This window comes from Pholis gunnellus (assembly GCF_910591455.1).
Source record: "Pholis gunnellus genome assembly, chromosome: 9".
Taxonomy (NCBI): Eukaryota; Metazoa; Chordata; class Actinopteri; order Perciformes; family Pholidae; genus Pholis; species Pholis gunnellus.
In genome coordinates, this window is record NC_136535.1 from 18760358 (window position 1) to 18788283 (window position 27926).

Here is a 27926-nt window from a genome sequence, read left to right on the forward strand (position 1 = left end):
TTGTCCTGAGCTGTCTTTGTGAAACTTTTGAAAGTAACCACAAAAGAATGTAATGTTGATTTGACATTAAAGTAATAATGTTGAAGATTTTCATTTGAATGTCTGTTAAGTTAAGTCATTATCCGTCACCGAACGAGGCAACACAGTGGGGATTGAGCCTATGGTCCACTGAATTTGCAGCATTACAAACTGGTCGTCTGTGACGACATTTAAAAATCACAAGCAGCACTCTCTGGGAAATGGGATCCCAAAACACACCTGCAAATACAGGTTATCACCAAAGAGAACAAAATGGAGATCTTAGGTACTTTGTGTATGTTTTCATCCAAAATTGTCAGTAGGAGATGTAGCTACTCATCTGTTTAGACTCTAGTTTCCTGCCAGTCATTCTCTCAAAGGGATAAATATGACTTTCAGGGTGGACCCCATGTAAAATACTTGGACTTACTCTTTAGTTTTACTTTAGAAAATGCGTTTTCCTATCATTTTGCAAGTGCACTTAAGGCATGATCAATACATTTTTGGCCAATTGGGGGCAGAGGAACAAGCTGTAAACGCAACACTGACATATAAAGTTGTAGGCGAACGTGTTGGCAAACAGTTGCCTGTTCACAAATCAAGCAGACATGGAGCAACCGTAGCATTCATTTTGTGTCGTGTTCCCGGCCACATGATGAATGTAATTCCAATATTCAGTCTCCCTTTAACTCTGGTCTAGTCTCCATGTTGCTCATGAAGGAAATAACTTGCTCTTTAGCAGCTAAAAGCTCCACTCTGTTCATCAGATAGTTGCTATGTGTAATTTGGTGCTGGGCAGCATACCATTGGTTTTGTTTTTTCAGAGCTTTTTGCCTGATATTGCTGCAGAAAACCGTCTTGATGAGAGCACGAGCATGAACCAAAACAGTGCAGAGTCTGAAGCAATTGTCTGTGGTTTGAGTGTAAAGATGAATAATTGTTGATTTAAGAAACAATTTGGGAAACAAATGTCTGTCTTCATGTGGGATTTAGCATAACAGAGCGCCTTCTCTTATCAAACTGTCTTTAATATTAAACTTGCATCATATTTTCTGCAACCTTCTGAAACAAAACAATTCACCCCACAGCATCAACACGGTATGCTATTATAATGGTTTCTTCCTGGGGGGGGTCACTGTAATCTCGATTTCCTGAAGTACCTGAAGGCAGCACCAAGAGCCGACCAGACGCGGCAGGTAGCTCCACCTGCTGGTCGGCCTGATTACTGCAGCCAGGCGGAGCAACACATCCTTCATTACCGACCAGTCCAGATTGAAGGAGGACAGAGAGGCGATCCGTGAAAGCGAACAGATGTGATCCGGACTACGAAAAGAGAACAAGCTGTAGTTAAAGACGGAGAAACCTTTGATACTGCTAATATGTGGCAACCCGCGTCGGAGCGATTGCAGGTAAGATCCCAGTGTGGGTGTGTGTGTGCGTGCGTCTGTCTGTGTGTGTGTGTGTGTGAAACGCTTATTGTTGACAGGGCAGCAGTAAATATACGGTTCAGCCGCGTTAACGGTCACTGAAACCCGCCGTGCTGTGCGCGTCTCCAGCCTGGAGAGACTGGCTACGATTGCCGAGCAGCTACAGATGTTTCGTGAGCACCGTGTTCTCGCTCGAGATCTTGTTCAGTCGTCTTCTCCAATGCGAGCTTCAGAACAAACGTCGTTTTTCTTTGCCAATCTCTCCGTCTTTCTGTGATACGTTTAAATGCACCTATTCACGTTACGCAAGCCCGGGGGGGGGGGGGGGGGGTGTACAGTGCAACAATTTGCAGCTCCGATGCATTCCGGTGCTAATCTACCGCTACGTATTTTTTCCTTAAAATGAACACGAGCATATTCTTGCAGTGCGTAAAAACGGCTGATTTTGGCCCACAGGCCTGTTTCATGCAACATTACCTTTACACTAACCTCCTGAGTGCAACTGCAGGCCTTCTCCTCCTGTTGTCACTCTATTCCCCCCCTCATGTTGTCACATCAGGATGCTTTAATCAGTTCTACTCTTCATTCCCGTGTGAAATCGCTACAAGAAAAAAAAAGAAAAAAAAGAGCGCAGGCCCCTCTGTAAATTACCTGCGACCTGTTAAGAAATGGAGACAACAACAACAACAACACAGTAAATGACACGTAGTTTGATATCCATGGGGCAAAGCCGCGCAACCGAGCCTGCGCTTCACGTCTCCTAGCAGACGTAATGCTCTCCAGATGTCGGCCTGCGGATCGCCTGCCAAGTGAACTTGCACAATCCCTTCTTCTGCCCAGGCGTCAAGAAGATGGAATCACGTATTATTTAAACCGAGAGTTCCGGTGCTCAGATGTGGGGGTGAAGGAGGGGGGGGGGGGGGGGGGGGGGGGGGCGCCGTAAATGATCCCGTAAACACACACACATCTGCGTGACCGCCTGACTCTTCGATTCATTGAAAACATCCAAGTCATTGCTTAAAGGTTGACTGAGCACTTTTTTTTTTTTTTTTTGGATGAACTGACTTTCTGTGTCTAGCTCAACAAGTGTCATTCAGGCCCCATATACCTCACATATTCACGTGGCTCCCTGCTTAAGTAAACGTGGAATCATTCCAGTCACTGCACTTTGCCAGGTGCCCCTCACCAAACAGACACATAGCATCATGAACAGTCACGTGGTCGCAAGGTTGAAAAATAAAAATGTGAGGTAAACTTGTTACTTTTCCATCACCAGCTGATACTTATTTATTCACAGGTCTTAGTCTACCCATCTATCACCATGTCTCATACGTTGACAGTGTGTTTTTTAGATTCAGGCATTTTATTGCCATCTTCAGTCCACCACGTCCACACGTTTGGTGCTGAAGCAGAACTTACTCAACCCTTCATATTGTGCATCAGCGCTGTACTGGATTCTCAACAGCTTATGGGAAGGGGGGGGGGGGGAGATGAGTTTACTGCCATCACACCTGAGAACTATTCGGATCCAGATTCTGAAAACCGTTGCACGCATAAAAGACGAGTAAGCAAACCTATATTGTGGCATACTTTAAGATCAGTTTACTGATCTTGAGGAGTGTGACTCTGCCTGTGAGGCCAGTCTGCGGGGGGGGGGGGGGGGGGGGGGGGGGCTTTCTAAAGTCTGACAAAATAGCATCAGCTTGGCCTTGGAGACTGTAAAACAAAAAACATCAGGAAGCATGCTACTAGGGGGCTTGGAGTTTGGGCATTCATGGCGAGAAATGCAGGATCCATCTTTTTTAGAAGTGCAATGCTCGCTGGAGGAAGAAAAAAAATCAGGTTGCCGTGTTTTAAAGAAATCGTACTTTTGATAACCGCCGCTTTTAGGCTGGTACCCTCCACCTCATTTGGGTCAGGAATGGGGGGGGGGGGGGGGGGGGTTCTCGTGCTGAAGGTATCGCTGATCCGGAATGTACCGGTGTTTATTATCTTCTGTTTTGTTTTCATTCACTGTGGCATCCGTCCATATTATTCTCACTTGTGCTGTCCTCTGTTGCCATAGCAACACCTGATGTCTTGCTGCATTTTTGTCTCACGCTCAGGGAAGAGGAGGAGAGAGGGGGGGGAGGCGGGGGGGGGGGGGGGGGGGTCGTGGCTTCGAGTGAGGCATCAGCAACGGCGAGCTGCTTTTGTATTTTCTTTCGGGAGCGTTTTAGAAACCAAAGTGTGTGTTTTGTGTCGCGATGCTGTGCGTCAGTGTTGCATCACGGTTTTTCTGTCCGTCTGTCTCTCCGTGTCCACTTCCCCATCCTCCCTACCTCTCGCTGACTACATGCCTCAATCTGTTTTTTTTGGGGGGGGGGGGGCCCTTCCTCCCCAGGCGGAGGCCACGTCAGTTCAACAACAGATTGCACAATATGCAGTATAGTCTGGGCAAACACGTATATAGGCAAGTTGGCAGGCGGGTTAAGCGTGCGTACACACATTCACAACAAGCTTCCTTTCTCCTTCCAAAACGTGTTTTTCGCTCCGTCAGCAGCTCTTCTGTTAGCCATGGTTTCTACAGAGTCACATACTTTAATGCGTGTCACTCTGACAAACAGGGCTGAGCACACGAAAAGATGTGGACCTGACAGCGCAGTAATAAGCTGACTGAGGTCAAACATGGCGGGAATCAGCCGCTGCCTCCTGCCTTTATATGTTTCTGTCCCTTGGTCTGTCTGTCTGTCTCTCCGTCTGTCTGAGGTTGCTTTGCGGCCACAGCTATGTTGTCGAGACTGTGGCCTCGGCGGCAAAAGGAATCCACGAGCAGAACTGGTACCAAATTCCCATGGTTCCTTCTGCGCTTTTTTTGTTTCAACCAGCAACATTTACCTCTTGTGAACAAATTGCTTTTGGCTCTTTGGATTTTTAATGTATGGGCAGAGTCTCATGTTAGATGGGTAACCGTAGGTTTCAGAAGTTAGCTCACATCCCTCAAATACAAAATAAATGTGGACCTGAGCGGTAAACATGCTGGTGGAATATCAACTCCCATTAGGTTGCTGGTTTATATGGACATAATTCGCACACATATTTTCACAAATTTTCCTAGTTTTTAGTATTAAAATGGGAAAATGTGTGGGAAAATGATGTAATTGATCAATCAAGCATCAGAAACCGAATTGGCAAGGCAAGCATATTTGTGTAGCACATTTCTTACATAATACATTAATAAAGAAAAACAGCACAAAAAACACCAAAATGCCAAAATAAAAGAATGGAAAACCTACAGATTAGGAGGACAAGATAGTTCAGGATGCGTATTTAACATTCGGTCAAAGGTGAGAACACGAATGTGGTCAGAGTTGGTGCAAGTCTAACAGCCTACTACGCTGCGTCTCCGTGTTTAGTTTGCACGTTCAGTCGGCTGCCCGCTACCTGATGACCGTAGAGGGTTCATTGATTAGTACATATTTTGGGCATACTGTAGGCTACACTGTTCTCTACCTGAAAGAAGGTGAATAATAGAACATATTTAAATTTCAATTGTAACCGGTTTTGACAACGGCCTGTTTTTGTCATCAGCAGGTCTTTTTCATGTGCCCTGGCACGTGGAGACCATTTAAGATTGTTTACGTCAGAGTTGTTGATGTTTTTACTGCCAGACAGAAATTGCCACCCCCAGGGTCTGAGGTTTGGGTACTTTTAATACCTGCTTCCTCCTACAAAAGTAACCCACCAATCACGACATCCGATCATTGACCTTCTCCCTCCCACACGGCCGTTCAGACATATTTCCTCTCATAAACTGTCCCCGGATCAGAGGGGGTTGGCAGTAAACACATAGAAGGGACAGCTTAGAAAGTTACACTGCCATGGTCCCTGCCATGCAATGAACTGGAGGGGGGGGTGCAATCCTACTTTCGGCTTTAGGTAGTAACTGCCACCGCACGCTGAGTGAACCTCCCCCTCTTGCTCTACATGGGGAGCCACAGCATATCCCTTCAATAAGGTAACCGAAGTGTTTGGGCGCGTGAGCGGCGTCTGGCGGGACGGAGCCGGTTGTCAGTCCAGAGTAACGCAGGTTTCCGGTCGTTCATCTTCAAAGCAAAGGCATTGTTTGCAGAGACATGGTTTGTTGGTTAAACTGGCCTCGCTTTGAGGATCACATTCATTTGATGTGAAACTCGAGCCTCTGTGCTGTTTACTCACTGGCAAATGGCAGTGGTTTGATGCCCTGTTGTGTTGTAAGCAAACAATTTTGCTCCGGCTATACTGTGTACCATGTGGAGGTTTTTGGCCACAAGAAGCACTATTGGACAATGTGTTGTCTAAGCATGTCCCCATTTGTCTTAGTTTGTTACTATTCCACTGATCAACAGCGGCAGTAACATCCCCCCAAAAAAAACGTAGCAATGCGTCAGCAAACGGCGGTGAAAAAGAAAACGGCCAGCAAGCAAACGGGGATGTAAACAAAGCAGGTTCGGCTTTGCAAATGTTTTGTTTTGGGGGGTTTTTCTTAAAGAAGGAAATGCATACAACATATTTGTTGGACCCCCTAGCATACACACATTAACCTTTGGTGTAAACGTAAACAGAACTTTGTTCGCAGCAGAACGCCACAGGGCGCCTTTACGTTTCGTCAGCTCTTACAGGAGGAGCGATGTGCGGCTCAAGGCGCGACGCTTGGTGCTTCTTGTTTGTGGCGCTCGATCGTTGGGGCTAATCATGAGATTGTGGCTTCTACGCACCAACTGTCATGGTTTGGCTTCCAACCGGGATGTGGTGGTAGGGGCCGCTTAGAGTCTGGGGGGGGGGGACACCAGGCTGGTGACAGTGACACAGAATATTCTGTTGAAATGCACAGCAAAAAGTTTCTGACAGTCGACCATGGCTGACTTTTGAAAATTAAAAGATGCGGAACTGATGAGCCGACTCCTACCAGTGATGTCCGACTGTCTCGCATTCTGCCAACAGACTGCCACGACATCTGGTACGGAGCTGATACTCACCCTTTCATCTTCCAGCTAGCCACACATGTGTATGCAGATGTGTCTGAGGCAGGCTAAAGTGTTTCGGTCTTGAGGTCTGTGTTAAGCTCCTCGCCGTACATTACATGACTTACCGCTTTCTCAGGATGAACCGGTAGCAGGTTTATGTATCAAAGTGGTGTATTCCTTCAGATTACCATGCTCTTTAGACACAGATCATCTGCCCATTTAGCCTCTGCTAGTTCCTTAACATTGTTTCCAGCTGTTTCCTACTGTTTTGTCCTGATCACATCCCCGCAGCCTCTATTCTGTGTGTCTCAGTGGGCGTGGCAGAGGTCTGTTTTTACCCTGTTGTGCAGTGTCTTAAGGTGAGATTGACCCGGGAACCTCTTTCCTGTAAGAATGCTCCCTCAGGGGGCCAACAGTTTAACTCACCATCTGTGACCTGCTAAGCTCATCATTGCAGGAGGCAAACTCTCCGAAAGCCTGTCTGCTTGATTTTCCCCATGGGCTGTGATTGTTCAAATTACGTCCTGGATTTACATATTTATAAATGCGCAATTCCCTTTTATTAAATTCCTATAGCATGTGTACTTGTGCTGATGACACTTGTGATTTCCGGGAGCAATCGGGGACATATACGTGGACAGAAATCATTCAGAACTACCTGGCAGCGCTGAGTCTGTGGGATTCTACCTTGGTCGTCCGCGCAATTTCTAAACATCAGTCCCTACTCGCAGAAAAGAAAACGTTCCTTTTTATTGTGACTTCTCTGCGCTATAAATACATGTTAACCACATGGCTACATGGCAGCGATGAGTCAGTGTGGATGCTTTTAGCGTTACAGCCACGCTGCTAAACATGTAGACCTTTTTTTTACGGTTATGACAGTGAATGTCATAACTATAGCTTGCAAAGGACCAAAAGGTTTGATTGGGTTTACAGCAAGTCTAAATATGTAACGAGTGGAAGTAATAAAACTTAGCGAGTGTAAATAGATACCTCGAAGCTTTATCACCTATCATAACAGCACATTCTAAAAATAATTGAAGATTGATAGAAAGTAGAAACCCTCATAGTCATATAATCAAAATAATTATTGGATGTGTCAAGCATTTCACTTTTTCATTCATCTGCATTGGCTGGAATCCAATGAGAAAAATGAATCTCTGTGATCGTTTAGAAATGCCCCCCCCCCCCCCCCCCCGACTCCATTGAAACGGGACCTTTTTATGGTTTTGAGGTGAAGTCATGCGCTTCATTGACTCAGGTATCAAATGCAGATCGACACTGACAAGGACATTCTTGGCAGTTGCTGCAAAAGGAAGAGAGGGTTAAGTGTCACTTACTGAACCTCTGGCGGAGTTGTGAAACTTTTAAAGTTCCTGCCGTTAGATTTCTGATACCTGTGGATTTTGGATCAAGTCCCTCGGATAGTTATTTGTTTGTTAGTTGCTGCTTTGAGCATTTTGTGTGTTTTAGTAGCGTGATTAAAAAATGAATTTGAGGGCGTCAGTCAGATGTAAATATCGGAATTATAAAAGTTTTCACTAGAATCAAACATTTACGTAGTATGTGTGGAGATCAGGCCCCTGAGCGATTGCTCAAGTGTCGATCTTTGAAAGAATTCATAATCCTGAAAGGGGACCATTATTTTGAGATTTGCGGTTTTCTCGTGATTGCAGCCATTGTTTAGCATTTAGGTCTGAAGCGTGGACAAGATCCTTATCCTGTAACCAGCTCAAAACCGACTCGGTCCACACCGCTCTGACGGCGGAGACCGGCCCAAGCTAAAGTCAGAAATAGAATCAATAGCAGCAGTAACTTGATGAGGAGACTGTTGGGACTTGAGAAATAAAATAACATTAGAATGCAGTGAAAATATTATGAATAGAATAGGCCCTCCGCTCAGGCCTTTTGCTCCTGGTGGGGGGTGGAGGAGTTGGGAAGCCCACCACAGCCCCCCCCCCCCCTCTCGCTCTCCGTACTGGGGCCAACCACAGGAATGTGAGCCGCTGTCAGGAAGCTGTAAAGTGCTGACGCGGAGGTCAGCGAGCGTTTACACACATGTGGCTTTACTTTCACAACCCCATCTTGCTTTTTTCTGCCTTTCTCCTTCATCTGCTCCTTGTTTTTTTTTTTTTTCTGGCCTTATCTTCCTCTGTCCTGACAGCCCCCCCCCCCCCCCCCCCACCTCTTCTCTTTTCTCAACATGAAGGTTAGCTTGGGGGGGGGGGGGGGGGGGGGGGGGGCTTGGGGGTTCTGCTCCAACAGGTTGCGTGTTGTACTGTGTGGCCATAAGTTTGTACGCACGATTTGAAAACCGTAAAATGATAATAATGGTTATGAGGACTCTATAGAATGCTCTAATATTGTTATTATTGGGTAGCGGCAGCATAACTTGGCCATAACTTGGCCATAACTTGGCCAGGTATTTGCAGTCTGAGGATGATCGTTTGTCACAGGCAGAATACGAAGCGCCAATTCTAGGAAATAAGAATACGCAAGAATGCTTTTAATTGAATATGTGAAACATTTTTACAGAACAATGCAGCAGCGTTGAATACGGAGACTGGACACCAAACCAATTTCTGGAAGTTGATTGATTTTGTTCTTCTTAGCTTTGCCAAACTAACCAACCCTGAAGATTGATGGTACCCTGTTTTGGCAGGATTGACTGTTTTTCATCGCCTGAAAATGTGAAGCATCTGTTACAAAAACAGACAGGTCCAACACGGAAAACAGCTTTGAAGTGCCAGAGAGAAAAAGAAAAAGTGAATGGAAGCATTTGTAAAAAAAAAATAGGCCTAATCTGTATTTTAACAGGACAGTGGCCACTCTAAGACGTATTCTGAATAAGAATGTTTAACACGTTCACCATCTTGTTTCAGCGCGTTGGCGTGCGAGCATTTAACGAGCAGTAAGCACAGCGGAGGCTGACGTCGGTAGTTTTGCAGGTATTATATAGATTTAAGATTTGACCTGATCGATGCCGCTGGATCATCAAAATCATTCTGATTCATCCTCTGGGGACCATGAGTATGTGTACCAAATTTCATAGCAGTCCACGTGACAGTTATTTCAGTCTCGACTGACCATGCCGGTAGCTTTGGCTAAAAAGCATGCGAGTTCGGGTCAGAGCAGGTGACCGTGTGGTTAAATGTAATCCACAGACTTATACAAAAGCTGTTAATTAAACTTGTGTTGCAAAGAAACTACGATGAAACAGGCGGGTAACAAATTAATATTATAAATATCTGATTCTAAGTTTATTGCCCTTGCATAAGAAAATATGTTCGCCGACTAATCGTTAGCGCTTTATGGTCTTTGATAATTGAGGAGAGCTGCAGACCACAGCCCAGCAGACATGCCATATGCCTGTGGGTTTTTTTTTTCCTTAGTTGTGAAAGTCCTGATTTCATTAGCTGCTCATTTTTTTTTTTTGTCTCGACCGTTTCGGGAAGCGCAGAAATTCCACAGGGCCAGATCCGCCATGTGGTTCTGCTCGGCTTCAGGAAACACTGGCCGTGGACTGTAGGGTGAGAGCAGGCGGCGCTCCTCTCTTGTTTTGACGGAGGTGGCGCGGGGCAGAGCTCCCTTCATCTGATCTTCACATTCCACTTTAAGAAGAAAAAAACTCAACACAACCATCTCACTTCCAGTCCTCATCTCCAGTTTTCACCACTGAGATTTGTTCTGTGTGTGTGTGTGTGTGTGTGTGTGTGTGTGTGTGTGTGTGTGTGTGTGTGTGTTCTGTAAATCTGGAATGCTCCTGCCTTGAATTTCATACTGCTGTTTTTTTTTTTTATATATATGTACGTCAAACGAAAACTGAAAACATGATATCCTGATGTCTATAAACCTTTGAGTCTCGTGAAAGTTTTATATAGAGCACCAAGCAGTTTTCTCTCTCCCATCACATTTACACATGTATGAATGAATGTTGTATACTTTTGGACTAAAAATACCCATGTTGTGGAGGTTGCATTTATTTTTGATAAGGAAACTGTCGGCTTATAGCTGTCTGATACTGGTTGGACGTTTTCCCTGAAGCCCTGGTGTGTACGTCTCTCTTTTCTCCCATCAGCACTTTCAGACCATGCTGAAGACCAAGCTAAATGTGCTGACGCTGAGGAAGGAGCCGCTGCCCACGGTGATCTTTCACGAGCCCGAGGCCATCGAGCTCTGCTCCACCACACCGCTCACAAAGGGCAGGACCCATGCTGGATACAAGGTAGGGTCACATGAACCCGATAATCCCCAAATTCAGCCCTGTTCCCCAACAGTAAATCTATAATAGCATTAATAGAACCATAATCCAACTGTTTTTCCTTTTTTCTTTCTTTTTGGACACACACACGTTTAATTCATCAACACTTTTTTTGTTGTGTTTGAATCACATCCTTTGTTAATTCATGTGAAAAGTGTGTGCATGTGGTCTGGCGTGGGTGCCTTTAGTTTTCCTGCCCTCCCCGGCTCTAGGAAGTGTCAGAAAAATAGTTTGATCCAATGAGCTGTTTGACTCGCAGCCCTTTCTCTTTTTTTCTCCGTCCTCGAAACAGAAAACAAACAGGGCTGCAGATTAAAATACCAGCTGGTATTACACACAGCGCTTACAATCCGAAGTAACCGATTGAGTCTTTGTGTAGCTGCCTGCCTCGTGCCACGGCACTGTAAGTAGAACAGATCAACTTGAGATGACCGTGGGCTCATGTGAGACAACTGAAAAGTAACTGTGGGTTTTCTTTTGGAGGTTAAATGTTGGTTTTGGTCACTTGCGCTGTACCATAAACAAGAAAAGGAGTGGAAGCCTTCAACTAACTAAACTACGCACTTCATGTCTGTCTGTTGCCTCAGAGGGGGACGTATCATGCTCATTTTCAGGTTCATACTTTTGGGTTTCTACTTGAACCAGTTTACATGATTCAATGTTCAAAAACAACTGTATTCACCCACCGTCTGCTACGCTTTGTTTTAGCACCTGTCGCTTTAAGCCCCTCCTCCTGAAAAACCCAATAAAACGGTTTATTGCCAAGTAAGTTTGGTGCATAACATTAAACACAATAGTGCAATAGTATAAGACATGATTGACAAATACAAATATGAACATTTTAAACACAATACACAAGCAAACAAACTAAGAGTATGTTACGATAAGTCCGTTATTTAAGTGTCAAGTGTATATTTTAAGATTGGCTTGCGAGTAAAATATGGTGCACCTTAATTAAAGGTAGTTCTAAAGCCGGGGGTGGAGATGCTCAGATGGGGGGCATTATATATTCTAATGAGCCTGAATCAGACTTAGGAAGCCTAATCTGAATAGCCTGTTCAAGCACATGTTAGGCAGCACAAAAAACAGAACGGGTTCTCTTATTTTACAGTTTTACAGTTGTAAGGCACTCATGATGCATTTGTGCACAATCACTGAAAGATCCGTTTATCTCGAGCCAGTGTTTGGTTTGTCCCTTGTGGGCTACTGTAGAAACTTACAGTATATTGAAAAACGCAGTGAAGAGGCCAAAAAGTGCTGAGTCCCCATCATCTTCCCAAAAGTTGAAATGAGAACATGAAGTGAAAGTCAGGAAGACGACCTTACTGGCAGAAGAGAGACGTTTGGTCTGCTGGGAGAGAGAAATAAGTTCACATGACGGGGGGGGGGGGTATTTTCTTAAATAACAATATGATTTATAAAATGAAAACTAATGCCGAAATGAATCTTTAATCCAATTCATTTAAATGAGGATACATCAGGACACAGATTATATCGTCTGTGTTGAGACCTGACGGATGACAGCTTTGTTTAAAAAAGAAAAAGAAAATAAAACATTCCTTATGATGTGATATTGTTTAACTGATGCATTGTTTACTACAACGTGTTGCACCTGCTCTTCTTGCTCATCCTCATGTCCCTTTAAAGACAGCTGTTATCCCGCCTGCCCTTGTTAAACTACGTCTATTTTGCAACTATTGTAACACCTTCTTCCTCATCTGGACTTGGTATCCCTCTCTTGTCCAAATGAATCTCTGAATCCCAGCATCCGCTCCTCTTCTGTACTCGCCGCTCTTTCCAGCGTTTGCGAGAACGCCAAAAGCCGTGTTGCCATGGATGCCACTACAGCTATTCAGCAGAATACCAGCCTCACGAAAAAAGAAAAAAAAAATCCATTTCCCTCATTTGTCTGCGGCCTCCTTATATGCAAAGCTTGTCTGCCTCGCCGCCTGCATCTGTTGGCTTGTGTAACTTCCTGTCTGAGTCACTACCTGCCTGTCTGCATATCTGTCTGCCCACCTGTTTCTGCCCCTCTGCTTCTACTGTTAGACCTCAAAGAGACATTATTTTCTTTTCCAGCAAACAGTATTTAGACAGCACATTTCTTTCGAGGCGGAAGCGCAACGCGCTGCACACAACGCGTTAAGCAAACCACGGACGTTGCAGCCAGAAACACTGTGGATAAAACCCAATTTAAAACAGACACATAAATGATCCTCCTGGGATAAAAGCCTTACCTTTGCAAGATCTCTTAAATTATAAAATCATGGGAGAAAACTAAGGAAACACTAGTCTTTTTGCACTCCTTCCTGCTTGTTTTTAAATGCTACAATACATTATGATACCACTTATTATGCTCACGCGGTGTTTTGTATTCCCCTCTCTTTCGTTTCTCACCCCTCTCTCCTTCACTCTGTCTCTCCCAGCCCCCGGTTGTGACCCCCGTTTACAGGCAGGCAGGAAGGCTCGCTGTCCCTCCGCCAAAGCTAACAGCTAGCGAGGATGAAAGGCCACCTCTCATTGCCCTGCCTGGCCTGCTGCTGTCAAAGCAGTCCACTTCACATCCATTGAGAAAAAGTCCTCAATGCACTTTACAGCCGTGCCAGCTCCACAGTCATACTTCGTGACAAATGATGAAATTACTTTGCAGTCTGCTCAAAATACAAACAATACGATTCCAAGAGTTTAAACAATAGTAGATAATCACCTTATACTTTCCCCGTTCACATGTCTCTGACGAAGGAATATGCGATTCATTTTGACTGGCTGCCTAGCCAAATTACATTTTCATAGAGGTGCATTGCGTTTTCATGCGGCGCCCTTGGGTATGCCTACCTTGCATACAGTAAATGAGCACACACGCGTCTGATGCACGTCCACGTCACATTTTGTAGCAGCCCATTGGTGAGACGTTGTGTAAACTGGAGAAGTATTATCATGGATGTGGAGTGGGAAAAACCCGTCATCCACAAGAATCTGCCTTTGCCAAAATGTTATGAAAAGATCTTATTTGTGTTGAAGAGTGGAGCTGCAACAATGAGTCAATTAGCAGATTGGCTGAAAATGAAGTATCGTGAGTGTTAATCAATCTCTAAATTTCCATTTCTGAAGATACAGACCGTCATTGTCTTAGGCTTGGCAACTTTCTTGCTCGTATTAGCAACTTTTTTCTTTTATTGGAAAATATTTGGCAAAACTGGGCTGGTTTTTGGGTTGGATCATTTTTAAAAATCTACTTTTTCAAATTGTACTCTGGCTAGTTTATCAAGACTGCTAACCCGAGCTTTAACACAAAGACTTTCTCAAAATCTTGAATCTTGAATTCACAATTTTTTCGAAATTGTGAATTTGTAGCTAAATTTCTCAAATGTTTCTTTATTTAATTTTTCTTTTCTAGGGTTTAAAACTGGTTTGGCATTGTTTCACCACACCGAGGAAACTTTGCACCTTTAATATGTGATTGACAGTGATTTGGCTAATGAGGGTTGACAGAACGTGACTAAAATGCCTTTCTCACAGTAGGAAATGGCTGAAACAGAGCTTAGTTAACGTTCTCAGTCACACCTTTGCTTTTCCTGGCATAGCAAGTCCAAATGTCTGCTGTGAAAAAGACAGTCAGCAAAACCAAACCAGTGGTAGTGTGTGATCCACGTCTTTATCTAATCTCTGAGGCAGAGAGGCTTCGTGTCTCTCTTTACTTAATATTCCGATGTCAGTCAGTGAACTGGACGTACCGTATTCTCCAGTGAACAGACAACAGAACACACAGTGATGACATTTAGATGGTTAGCAGCCAGAGCGAGATGACCGGTGCTCCCACTTCTCTGATGAATGTGTGTGCGTCTGTGTTTTTGACTAATGGAGCCTTTGTATCAGTGATTTTCCCTTTCTGTGTGTGTGTGTGTGTGTGTGTGTGTGTGTGTGTGTGTGTGTGTGTGTGTGTGTGTGTGTGTGTGTGTGTGTGTGTGTGTGTGTGTGTGATAATGTACAAACATTCTGGGATTATTCCCTGCTAAACGAGGAACTCTTCACACCTCAAAGTGTGTGATCACATGATGATCACATGTCAAAGAGAATATAGGAATGTCCACAGTCAGCATAATTCAAAGTAGTGAAATAGTTTTTATGGAAACTGGAGGTTGTTCAAAGGCAGTCTGGATTCAGGTTCAGGTTCAGGTTAACTGGTGGAGGAGCCAGACTAGGCAGCGGTTCAGGGCTCCCATCAGATCCAATGACCGACCCAGGCACTGGACAGTGAGACATGACGCTGTCTCAAGTTTAGCCTTCAACGCTTTCACTGTTGTCTCTGTGGTGAGATACGTTTCCAATAATCTTAGACCCGAGCAAAAGTAACTTCTACAGAGCTCCAGAGTACAGGCATTTACTTATGTTTCTTTCTTACCCCAAGTTAGAATCTGTCAGTGCCACTAAAATGTTCTGTGTTTGCACTGGTGTGACTTGAATCACGATGGCCTGACAAACACATGACGTCTCTGGTGTGAGTATGTATGTAGGCTCTGCCTCCTACAACATCTTGACAGTGTTGCACAAAACTTTCTCTGTGCAAAAATCTGGACTAGATGAACCACAACGTGCTGGTCCTGATGGGCCGAGTGCAAAAAAAGGTCTTTGATACAATTTATTTTTTTGCATTTGCATTGCAAATTTGTGTGCGTGAGACCATATTTTGTGGCCAGGAATAAAAAAAAGTAACTCCACCAGTGTCACAAGAGTAGAAAGTGAACGTTTAAGCTTGGACTCATTTTATTGCCATCGTTGGGAGTATGAAGAATCTAACCATATGTATGGAAGGGGTTAGGGAATGTGAAAGCTTCTTTCATACACTGAGGTGCTCCTGTCTTGACTTACAGTGAAACACTGAGTCTCTGTTATGTACTTACACTTGCACAGTCACACACACACACACACACACACACACACACACACACACACACACACACACACACACACACACACACACACACACACAGCATCGTCATCTCACCGCGCAACACAAACAGCGCTTTAAAAAAAAAAACAGGAAAAAAAACCCTCATCCTTCTTTGCATGCCGTGGCAAGCGGAGCCAGCTGCACTGTGCTGATTCAATAAGTTTAGAGGAATGTTAACAACCTCTTCAGGAATGCCGCATTCCCAAGCAGTGCATTCCCAGTTATGTTGGGGGGGATCCAGACGCAGGGGCCTCCGGAGGGAGAACACCAGGATAGCCTCCATCTCTGACAGTGGGACGGTGGTGTTTCATCTACAGAACACGCTGTATCTTTTTTATATTGGGCTCAGTAACCGTCTCTGTCAGTGTCATGATACTGAGTAGACAATGCTGTATTTTTGGGGTCAATACTATACATGTATTGATATTTTGGATGTTAGAAAATCTTCGTGGAGCATCCGCAGTGAAATATAATGCCCCACCTCATTCCCCAAAACAGATTAAACCAACCAGATATAACATGTTTATTAGTGAGATGTGTACCTGCTGGTAGTTAGATTTAGCCAGGCTAGCTGTTTCCCCCTGTTTCCAGTCTTTGTGCTAAGCGACGCTAACCCAAGCTAAGGCTGCTGGCTGTCGCTTCATATTTACTGTACCGTACTGTAGAGAGAGATATCAATCTTATTATCCAACTCTCTGCAAGAATGTGAATAAGCGGATTTCCTAAAATGTTGAGCAATTCCTTTTAAAATAAGCTTGTAAGCCTTATGACTGCACGAATATGCTAAAATGTTCATCAGCATAAACTTCCCATAGGTCACAGTTTTTTCTTTGTTTTCTGAATTATCCAAAAGGATGACTTTTTGGGAGTTACAAGCTTTCTTTCACACACTGATAATACCAGGTCTTTTTCTTACTTTTGGCAAACAACATAACATCGCCACTGCCAGATACAAGTCCAATGTCTTTCCAAATAGTCAGCCATTTAGTCATGAACAAAAACAACTGACAACTCATCTCGTGCCATGTGGAAAAGAACACAAACTTTTGCGTCCATGAGGGGCGAATAGAAAAACAGACACAGATTGAGAGATAGACTGTTTGTTTTGTCTGCGCACCACCAGCGTGTCATTGGACCGGCGTCTGGGAAAGTGCCTCATGCTGAAACAACAGGTTCCAGAAGTGTAGCTGACTGTTCGTACCTTCGCATCACAGTCTGTTGCCAGATCAGATCCAACAGGATCCGAACTGCTCTCCTCAACAAGTGCCTCCTTGTTCGGCTCTCAGTCCCTCTTTCTGTCATGTCGGCCCCCTTTCTTCTTCTTTCTCCATGTTCCCAAAGCCTCTCTCCGTGGGGACAGGTATCTCCTCATAGATTCCTCTCTCCTCCTCCTCCTCCTTTTCCCATACCTCCTCCTCTTTTCCTCCCATCCCCTCTGGTCCTTTCTCTGCTGATAGCCGAACCAGCTGTGGCTCCAGCAGCACAGCTGCCCAAGCTCTGCACCTCTCATACACACATGCATGCCTGTGTGCTTACACTCAAACACAGTCTGGAACGGCACAGACGGACACATAGACAGTGTGTGCTCTGTGTGTGTGTGTGTGTGTGTGTGTGTGTGAGAGAGGACCAGGATGTTCCTGTCTCTCTTCCCAAAGGCTCGCTTGCTGGGCTGCGGATGTTTTCTCTGTCTCCCTCTGTGTATCCCTCACTTTCTTCTGTCCCCCTTTTGCATACAATTACTTTCTATCAGCTCTGCTGTCAATCTGCTAACTTTCTCTCTCCGTCTCCCCCTCCCCGCATGTATGTCTGCTTGTCTTTTGTCATGCCATCATTGTGGTTTTTTAAGGCATTGTTGGATTTGTGTCCTGTGACTCATCAAAAAAAAATGTAAATGTTAAAATCTGTTTGCCTCATTTAACATTAAACAGAGAAAGCATTGTTTCTGGCATGTGCTTAAAAGCGGTGGTGGCAGAATGACTTTGTTGGCATGGATGTGCTACAGTATACTTTATATTTTTAATGAGAAACAGTTGCAGTCTCTTGCAATGCAGAGATCACTTAATACTCCAGCATGTACTGAACGTATTTGCACAACCTCCCCGGTGATTTCTATACATGTCTCTTATACAGATGGATCGAGACCTTAGGAACTAGAGCAATCACTCACAACCCTTCTGGCTCGTCTCCCATTAAAAATCAGGCAATGTCTACTGTCTGCAGGCAATGTAAACCCCAAGTACAGGTTATGTTTGTTATGAGCAGAAGGTTTTCTTTGTCAGATTGTTTCATCAGAAGGATTTTAAGAGGAATGTGAAGATGAAAATATGAAGATTTCCCAGGAAAATGTAGCAAAAGTTTGTAAATATCTGTCTGCATATGGGTGAGTGCAAGAGGGTAGAGGCGTGCAAGGTGTGGTGACATAAGCAACAGCGCTACCGCTAGTGAGCTAATCTGCTAGCATGTTTACCGATAGCTGTGTGAGCTGTTATTACAATTTAAAGTTAAACCACACTGGCTGTGGGTTTGCTGATGTTTAATAGGGTTTTTGGTACGTTACAGTGGATATCTGTCATGTGTTTCCCTTTTTTTCAGTCTTAGCGCTAAACTAATTTAGCCAGCTGCTGCCAGTAGCTTCATAAATACAGCGTGCAGACATTTCAGCGGTTTCAATCTCCTCATCTCCTTCCTCTGCAAGGAATCAAAACAAGTGTATCTCCCAAAATTGTTTCTTTCAACTTCTTACAGGACACGAAGACAAGTTAGCAAGGCTACCAAGAACAAGTCCATCAATGACTTTAGCTTGCAGGCCGTAGAGTTTCCCAGTGTAGCGGAGAGAGACAGAGAGACTAGAATAGGAATATGTTACATAAACAAAGAGTCAGTAATGGTGGCCACATGTCTCGCCACACATGCAAATGTTTAACCACGCTCCTCCCCTCTCTGTCCCACATTCACAAACACTTGCACTCCATTTCTTTTGTTTTTGTCCATGTCCTAAAAAGCAGGTACACGTGCACATGTAGTTTTCTTGTCTGCAGCAGCAATCCAGTGGATAGTTTCAATTTCAACGTCCCTGCTGCCTCACTGTTCTTCTGTCAATGTTTGCTCCATTTCACTTCGTGGCATTCCTTCCCCCAAGGCCGTCGTTGCTGTAACTAATCTTTACCTCTGTCTCCGTATTGCTTCATATGGAATCAATATTTTCAGTCGGACGGTATAAAAATGTTAACGGCTAGCTGTAGGAGGGGATGTGAGGATAGAGGAGAGGTGATGAGGAGGGGAGGGGGGGGGAGAAGACAGATGCTGGAAAGTGAAACTGGTGAAAGAGATGGAGAGAGTTGAAGAAAGAGAAGATAACTGAAATTCAGAGATGGGGGAGAAAGGAGAGAAACACATGGAGAGTTGGGACAAAGGAAGGGGGGGGGGGGACTGTAGATCTCTGGGATGATTTAAGCCGCCCGCCTGACTTGCCAGCACTGCGACGACTGGTGAGCAGGCCGCCAGAGCAGAGAACAATAGACGTGTTCGGGTCTGGGATGGATGGACTGATGGATCAGTTCTTAGTCAGAGCTGGAGCGGTTCGCTTCACACGCTGCACAAACACTGACTCATGCAGGCATCTGTAGTTTGGCTTGGAGATCCTGACTGCAGCTCATCTCTGCACCGCGTCCGTTAGTCCAAACTGAATCACGACTCTTCTCCGCCTGGAGCATTTAGGATGGTTTGAGTCAGTGGGTCAATTTCACTGTTGCAATCAAAACCTGTGATTTGTGCGAAACCATCCTGGCGCGTTCAAACGCTGCAGCTGTTAAAAGTCACCCACTAACTTGTCTCAGGTCCGCCTCTGCAGTTTACTAGCTTCAAACACCGATTGTTCACTTGTGCTTCTGTGAGCGTGTGAACGCTGCTGCTTTGAGGCCTTGTCTTTAATTCAGCTGGAGTCAGAAGTTACATCAAAATGTGTGCTTTCTGTTTTGATGATTATCCACATATCTCGTTTGCAGACAAACCAAAACAAGATTTAGATAATATGTTATACAGCTCAGGCTGTATTGGTGTTTTTTTTGTATTTTATTCTATCAGAGTGTGTTTGGTTTGAAGTCTCAACCTTTTCTTTAAGAAAGGAAGGATTTTTTCAAAGCAACTTCTCCATTCTTAGACAGATTTCATATTAAATGTCATGTCTGCTTGGCCATGTTCCTGCTGTCGTCTGCCAGATTGTCTGCCTTTATACAGTTTTTTTTTTCAAGTTTCAAGTTTTTCTTTTTTGAAGTAGTAGAGGCTTTACTGTTTCCATGTGTACTCCCTGCACATTTAAATTATCCCTACTTCACAAAATTGGCAAGTATTTACTGTAGTGAAGGTAAAAAGGTAATACATAATGTTTAAGAGGCAGTGCTACTTGCCCCCCATACTGTGCATTAAATTGTTCCTGACACACATCCCCCTTAATTGTGACACATCGAACCATTTGCCTTCAACGTCTTTGACTGGGGAAAAAAATAGTTTCCTTTGATATTGCCTCAAAGCTAGAAGACGACGGCTGTCCAGTCGATCGCTGCCACTCACTCAGCCGGTTCCTGACAGCATCTCATGTTTTGTGATCATTTTAACTCTTGGTCTAACTGACTAAATTATGTCAAGGGTGAAGTCATATATTGTATTAAGGACAACTTCATTGCAGCTTCAGCTTTCCTGCAAGGGTCCCACTTGTCTATTGTTTGTGTATTCCCATGAGGGAAAGCAACACCTCAACAAAAACATCCATGAGAGGTGCTGGGTCAGCGGATCTCGTCTCTTATCATTCCTCAGGATATAAATGTGTGTATTTCAATGGCACCTTTCTAGTTTTAAAGCACTGTCACTCTTCACTGCTGTCTCATATTGTGGGTCCAGGGAGCACCATTATCCAGTTCATGTCCATTATTCTTGCACTTGTAGCTCTGCCTGCGGTCATGATGGTTCTGCCCAACGGCCAAACACGTTCAGTGTTTCACATGGATTGGATTAACAGTACGCTTTGCTGCTTTCAGCAAAACACCACATTAATGATACAACAGCCATGAGTCACAGCTGGTATTTTTGCCAAATATAATACACACGTGAAAACCATGACTATATTTGAACATATGTTTCTGGAATGATGGCAATATACTGGTGCTTATTTGGCATATAAGTTGAACCTGTTCACATTGTTTTGGTCTATCCAGCGCCATTACTCAGCACCCAAACCAAATGTTGTTGTTGTATTTGTTTTTTGTTGCTATATGGACTCATGTGTCTGGAAATAGAAGCTGAATATACTCCACATTTAGTTTCACAAATGCTCAAAATGTTCAGCTTTCCTTATAGAGATGCTATGTTCTCCTACAGACCACAGTGTAATAGCAGGTGTAAATAGGCTCAGTGTCTTAGCCCTGAAGGAAAAAATGTCAATACTGCTGAAATGGCTGCAAACCAAAAAAAAACGTATCGAAGTGGAGCGTTTTTAGTGGTGTATCTTTTTTTCTTCTTTTATGAACAAGCCTTATAAGCAGTTTTTTTTTCTATTTCTATCGGTCCCTCATCTTTCTGCTCAGGCAATGCAACAATGTCCTCTTCAGCTGCATGTTTGGTTTTGACTTTGAGGAAACAAACTCTAAATGTTTGCTGAGTCTGGTGTCCTCCTCACCTCACACACTCCTCGCTTATCTTTACACACACACACACACACACACACATCTACCTGTTTTATACAAGTTTATTTCGTTTTTCTTTCTTGTCTGGAATGTTGATAGTGAACATTCAGCCCAAACAGTTAAAACTGTCCAAATGTGCCAAACCAGGCCAGTGTGTTTTGTTTTTTATCCAAGACATACATTTTGGTTTTTGGACTCAACCAAAACCTCCATCTTCCTTCTTTACTTTCTTTCTTGACCTCTCTGCTATGCTAGTCTCTTCTTCATTTTTACTGAAGACAGTTTTACTGTCCTTAATATATCCTTTCTGTTTTTATTATACTCTAAAACTACCTAACTGTAGTGTATACACCCGTCACTAATGATTGGTTTAGGAAAAAGAACAGATCTTTCCCTTGGAGAAAAGACGTCAGACTGAATTCAGTCTAGATATCAAGCTGCTGCAACTCTTCATCTTGGCTCTTTTTCCCCAAGTTGTGAACATAGTTTATTTAACCTGGCACATTAACTAGATCACTTCCTAATTTTCTAACACCAGAGACAGTAGAGCAGACATGCATAGATTGAGAGAAGACATTAACTGCCTTTTTGTGTTTTGGCCCGCTCCCAGCTGTTGTAAGAGAACCAAAACCTGGCAACGCAGTCGGCCGCCATTCAACTAGGAAGCAAGCAATCAGTAGAAACGATCGCAGTTTAAACAAGTAACTCGATATCAAAATAGGAGAGACAGAAAAAAAAGAAGTGCACAATGACTCTTTATTGCTGTTTGACACACTAACTGTGGATGGTTGATTTATCTTGGCGTAGTCTTTGGATTTGTTGGCTTGCTGAGTGACTGACCGCCTTTTGGCTGCGAGACGGTGTCAGTGTGGTCGACTAGCAAACCACCCTGCCTCCAGGCTGCTCCTGCAGACCTGTGGTACTCGGCTGAATGATGGATCGGGTGCAGAGGCTGTATGTCCCACCCCTGCGGTCACCACTAATGAAAACAAGGCTCGAGGAGGCAGCTGCTTTCACCTCCTGGATCTCTTATTGTTGCTTATAGGAAACTGGGAATGCATGTCATGCTGCGCTGTAATCAGGGTTTACCAGGGCCTGATCCACCATAGCTGTAGCATACCAGGTTTTTTTTTAAATATATATGGAGCAGATACTACACATGCTACTTTAGGATAGATTCACCACCAAATCAAAAATACATGTTGGTGAGATATGCTACTTCTGTTCATTTACCACAGGACTGTCACAGGACATATTTTGTATTACCATGGTGCATCCTACCACGATTTCAGTTATTGCGCAGAGTTGAAACATATGATGTTGGCATTATATTATATTGTTGCTTGTGTTGCTAACATTTATCTGACAGGCTATATACAGTAACTTCTCTTATTTTTCATAAATTGGCCTTGAAATAGGTATGTAACTATACCCCTAAAACCACAAATTGTCGTTATACATTCGTATTAATGAGTGAGCGTTAGCGGTGTTGATACATGTGTTTTTTTTAAATCTTTGGACAGCCAGGATGGCTGTTTCTTCCTGCTTCCGGTCTTTATGCTAAGCTAGGCTAAGCATGTCTCTTTCTCCAGCCCCATAGATAACACATAGACCTAGCAGTGATATCTATCTTCTCATCCAACCTTTGGAAAGAAAGTGAATTGTGTAAGTTGAATTATTTATTATTATAATAGATTTTCCAGAAATACATTTCTGAAAGTTTCTTTTGCTTTCTATTTCTCATTAGCTTCCTCTGTCTCTACCCCTCCATTTCTCCATAGCTTTCATTTCCTCTTTTTTTTAAAAGAATCTCTTATTATTTTAATGGATGTGTTTGTTTGTATTTAAGGGGTTTTGTGTGTTTTTTTAGATGAGAAGAAGTATTCACAAAGAGTGCATGACTTTACAAAATACGTAAGCGAGGCACTACCTTTTACTTCAATTTCAGGGCATCGTTTCCAACGATATTGGTGCCTACGTCAGTTTAAAAAAAAAGATGTTGCGGCTTAATGGTACTGCCTGTCTAACCAAGAGGCAGGTCTAAGTGACTAAGCTGACTGTTCTACATGCTTACTCTGAAAGATCCCATTCAGTGAAATGAGAGCAAGCAGACGTAATGGTTGCAGACTAAACAAAACTTGTGAAAGAAGAAGCCCGTAGTCCGATCACGTGTTGATTAAAACAGGACCAGGACAACTGCTTTGTGTCGTTTTCTGGTGCTTTATGTCCGTCAGGCATCGGTATCTGTTGATCTGCTCGGTGGACCTTTGCAGTTGTCGAATAATAAATCTGCGAGAACTCAAAAGACTTGTGGGTAATAGTTAACATTATAGTGCTATCGAAAACCTCCGACTGGCTCGACATTGACATATGTGCATTGAGACGTGAATGAAGCAGGTCACACAGGTTATATGATACTCATCTCTCCTTTAGTATTCACGCTTATCGTTGCACTCATGTCATCTGCAGCCATGTGTGCTGCATGTAAGCCAGCTGTAATGAACTCATGAGAGAGAGGAGTATTCCCCTGCCCCATTATGAACACAGACAGGAGTAAAGACTCTCTTAGTGTTTGACTCGGAGCAGGCTCCTCCGCTGAGTATTTTTATAAAGCTATAAAGAACACCATGGCGAGAACGCACACAAGTCAGACATTATTGCTGGACCGCTCTCGAATTGGCCACGTTCCCATAGAAAACTCCAGCTTTGTTTCCCTTCTTAACTCCCTCTCCTCCTATCCCTCTCCATCTCCTCAGTCTATCGCTCTTCTGGTATGCAGTGTCATTACTATGGTATTCTATGGTCCTTGTGTCAGCTACAGCTCAACATAGTGTTTTTGTCTCTCTAGGAAATAGCAAACACACATCGCTCTGCATGTCAGCACAGTCACCACAGAATCGGCTGAAATCAGATAAGGTTGTTATCACTACAGGGAGACTGAACGCAGCCCAGTTTCTTTTAAGGTTGATTAAGCTAAAGATGCATATGAATAGAGGAATTATTACAGTGTGAGGTGATTTTGAAATGAAATGGTTCCACTCTTGATGAAGATAAAGACCTGTTTAGTAGTGATTTGGACCATTCTGGACCCTGATAACAGCTGTCACATTGCATGGCAGTGGCGTCTGTAGTGTCTTGATGTTAAAGCTGAACATGCAGACATTGATTCTCTGCAGAACTGTTGAGGTTGATGGGTGAATGCTCCTTTCTGTAGATACTTTAATATTAGTCCAGGTCACCCCAGTGGACCGTTCTTGGCCCACTGTTGTCTTCAATTTGCGTCTTTCTGCTCACAGGTGATTCAAAACCGTGATGTCCTCTTCTATGCAGATGACACTGTCAGATGTCTGTAACATCTTTCAAATTGTTTCTTAAAACAATAGTTTTGGTGTTTATTATTGTCCCCGTGTCTTTTCCTTGCAACTTTGTTTGCTTTATAAATAGTCCTAGTACGACAGGGAGCATTCCCATTTTTTATATTTCTACGGTAGTTTGGATCGCATCTCTGTTATTTTTCCCTTTGCAGCTGACATCTGCACATTCGGTCAGAAAACTGCAGTTGTAACCGTAGTAGTGTAATTGTAGCCAACTGCATGTTTATGTTTGTTGAACGTGGCATTGTGGGAAAAGACGAGTCTGATAGTATCTGTGCGTGTCTTCCTACAGGTGGCCTACCTGGGTAAAGTGACAATCTCCGGGACCCAGTTTCTGTCGGGCTGCACAGAGTCGGCGGTGGTGGGTCTGGTGGAGCGTCACGCCCTTGCCCAGGGCAACTCCCTGCTGGAGATCCGTCCCTTCCAGGTGCGTCTTCACCACCTGGACGAGCACGGCGAGGCCTCGGTAACCATGGACACCTACCAGGTGGCGCGGATCGCTTACTGCACGGCCGACCACAGCGTCCGACCCAACGTCTTCGCCTGGATCTACCGGGAGATCAACGACGACCTGTCCTTCCAGATGGACTGCCACGCCGTCGAGTGCGAGAACAAGCTCGAGGCCAAGAAGCTGGCGCACTCGATGATGGAGGCTTTCCGCAAGACTTTCCACAGCATGCGCAGCGACGGCCGCATCCACAAGAGTGGCTCGTCGGACGACTTTGCTGAGGACTCATCCACCCCGGACGACTCGACCCCAGACGACGGTTGAACTGGAACTCACCTAAACTCCTGATGCCCATCCTAACAGAGCGAGGGGTTACTGGAAGGATGGACAGATTACCTGCTCTCTCTCATTCTCCCCTTACTACCCTTTCTGTTACCAATTTGGAAGAAAATTAACGGACCCTGTGAAACCAACACGCCCAGTATAATGAAGTAGCTTTTAAATACTGTAAAGGGAAAGTATATGAAAAAGGAGTTACTAAAGACCTACATTTACATACAGGGATATCAAAGTGCTGCCACTTTGAATGAATGGCCCTCAAAGACCCACAAGGTCCTCTCAAGCACCTCTGTAATCGCCCTCAAGAGATTGACTCGACATTTCCATCTTAATTTTTCAACCACTGTGTCACTCCTGCACTCAGCAGAGACTGTTGTTTGTGGTTCCGAAGCTTTTCACCCAGGAAACAAAACAGAGTTTAGTCCCTGTTCCTCTGACCCCAGCTCATGACAACCTATTGCTACTCTTGCCATGTAGGGACCCAGCACAAATAGGCCGGTGGCTTATTTTGGGTCCCGACCCAGAGTTTATGAGACTGTTGGAGCACATGAATTCTTTAGATGTTTAATTATGTGGATCTCTGTTACAATGCCTTCGACCTTGGTAATAGCAAATGAGGATGTGAAAGAAAAGCTAAGCCTTTAAGCACTATTCATATCATCACTATGGTACCTTAGTCCAACCCCGAAATTATTTGCCGGCATGGCTGTTACTCATGTTGGACAATGAAGCCGGAGCTTCTACCGCTGTCTCCGTTTTAATAGGTACTTAAAGATTCAGAGTATTGGTACGGCCCCCTCGGAGAATATAGGTGCTACATAGCTGTTACGTTTTAGAAGTTCTCACTGGGCTGAAAGCCTGGGCCTGTCTGCGACACCTTAATCATCCACTTCTGTTTTGAGTATACCAAAATTCAGGCTGGATTTTGCCTATCAGATTATGTGCCTCACTTTCCTCTCACATTAGTTTGGTCTCTTACCCAGGTCCCTGTGTGTCTGTGTGGCCATGTGTGCGTGCCAATCTTGTTTTCTGTGTGTGTGTGTGTGTGTGGGTGTAATTGCTTACTTCTGTACTTTGTGTATATGAATGTACACGTGAGTGCTTGCATCTGTGTGTGAAAGAGAAAAGGTAAGGGAGGAGGAAGATTAGGGGGAGGGCGGTTAGTATGCTGGAAGACTTTTCATCGCCCTGGAAGCATCCATTTTTGATGCTTAAGGAGGCGTTTTAAAATCAAGACATGGTACTGTGACCATTTGCCACGTGTTCTTACTTTTGATCTCTTATGAAATGAGAAACAGGAGAGCCTGAATGTGCCAGTCGCTGTGGATGTAGGACACTGAAACACAGCCGTCCGAGATAAAAGACTGACACCTCCTGGCCTCTGCTGAATGTATGATGAGTCCAACGTGCTGTGAACGCCTCGCGCCGTCGCCGGTCACTTCATTCTCCCCATGATCTCCTCATGCTATCACAGACAAGCTGCAAGGGACAGTCGGTGACCAGTTTCACTCTGCTCTGCTGCCCTACATCGAGGCACCACTGTGGGGCACAAACTCATCAGAGCTCCACGCCTCTTCTTCTTCTTCTTCTTCTTCTTCTTCTTCTTCTTCTTCTTCTTCTTTTCTAGCTGGACTGTATTGAACAGACTGGGCGCTATCAGTGGAAATGTTCTTCGGTCAGTGACCCCGACAGAATGATCAGGTGGCTCTGGTCCGCACACACTCAAATATACACACCTGCATACAATTATACATAATGTACACACACACACATTGTATTTGAATATTGCTCAATAAGCTTATGTAAATACAAATGTATCACTTTCCAAATATTACAGCATAAATGTTGATAGCTATTTTAAATAACAAAAAAAATGTTGAGAACCATCATACGATACAGAAACAGTGTTATAAAGCCTACTGTGAATAATAATTGGAGAGCCTGATAGCGGTGGCTGTGTGTGTGTGTGTGTGTGTGTGTGTGTGTGTGTGTGTGTGTGTGTGTGTGTGGAAGTGATTGTATGTGTTGGGAAGAGTGGTGAGGGGGGTGTATGGACATGTCAGAGGAGGGAGAGTGTTTATAAAGCTGTAGATTACTGTGTCATGTCTGTCTGAAAGCTCAGACGCGCTTTAAATGTTTGAAAAGTGTTACCTTAAGTGTTTTCTATACAGTGTTTGCAAAGATCAAGAAACAATTGCATATAAAGTATTTACCAAGACCAAGCGCTTTGATGGTGTGGTTATGTTTCGTCTCAAATCCACATCTCATGTCTCCACTGTCACCAGATCCCCGCGCTAGAAGAAGCTTTCATTCTTTAAAATCTGTTTAACTTACTGGATTCCCTGCTGCGGCTGCATGTGGGAGGATAAATACAAAGCATGTTCAGTTTCAGAACAAACAGAGCGAGTAACCAGATGATGCTCTTACAGGGTGCCAGGACATATG

The 27926-nt window shown here is 44.1% G+C and overlaps 1 protein-coding gene across 1 annotated transcript; it reads left to right on the forward strand.

The window, feature by feature from the left end:
* Positions 1-1288: 1288 nt before the first annotated feature.
* pid1 (phosphotyrosine interaction domain containing 1) lies at positions 1289-27625 on the forward strand. Its single transcript, XM_079166815.1, has 3 exons — positions 1289-1427; positions 10509-10655; positions 24987-27625. The coding sequence occupies exons 1-3, from the start codon at positions 1398-1400 to the stop codon at positions 25464-25466; spliced, it is 657 nt and encodes a 218-aa protein (XP_079022941.1). The 5' UTR covers positions 1289-1397; the 3' UTR covers positions 25467-27625.
* The last annotated feature ends 301 nt before the right edge of the window (positions 27626-27926 follow it).

Coding starts and splice junctions, on each gene's coding strand:
- pid1 (XM_079166815.1), top strand. CDS start 1,398: ATGTGGCAACCCGCGTCGGAGCGATTGCAG. Junction 1,428..10,508: donor CCGCGTCGGAGCGATTGCAG/GTAAGATCCCAG, acceptor TTCTCCCATCAG/CACTTTCAGACCATGCTGAA. Junction 10,656..24,986: donor GGACCCATGCTGGATACAAG/GTAGGGTCACAT, acceptor GTCTTCCTACAG/GTGGCCTACCTGGGTAAAGT.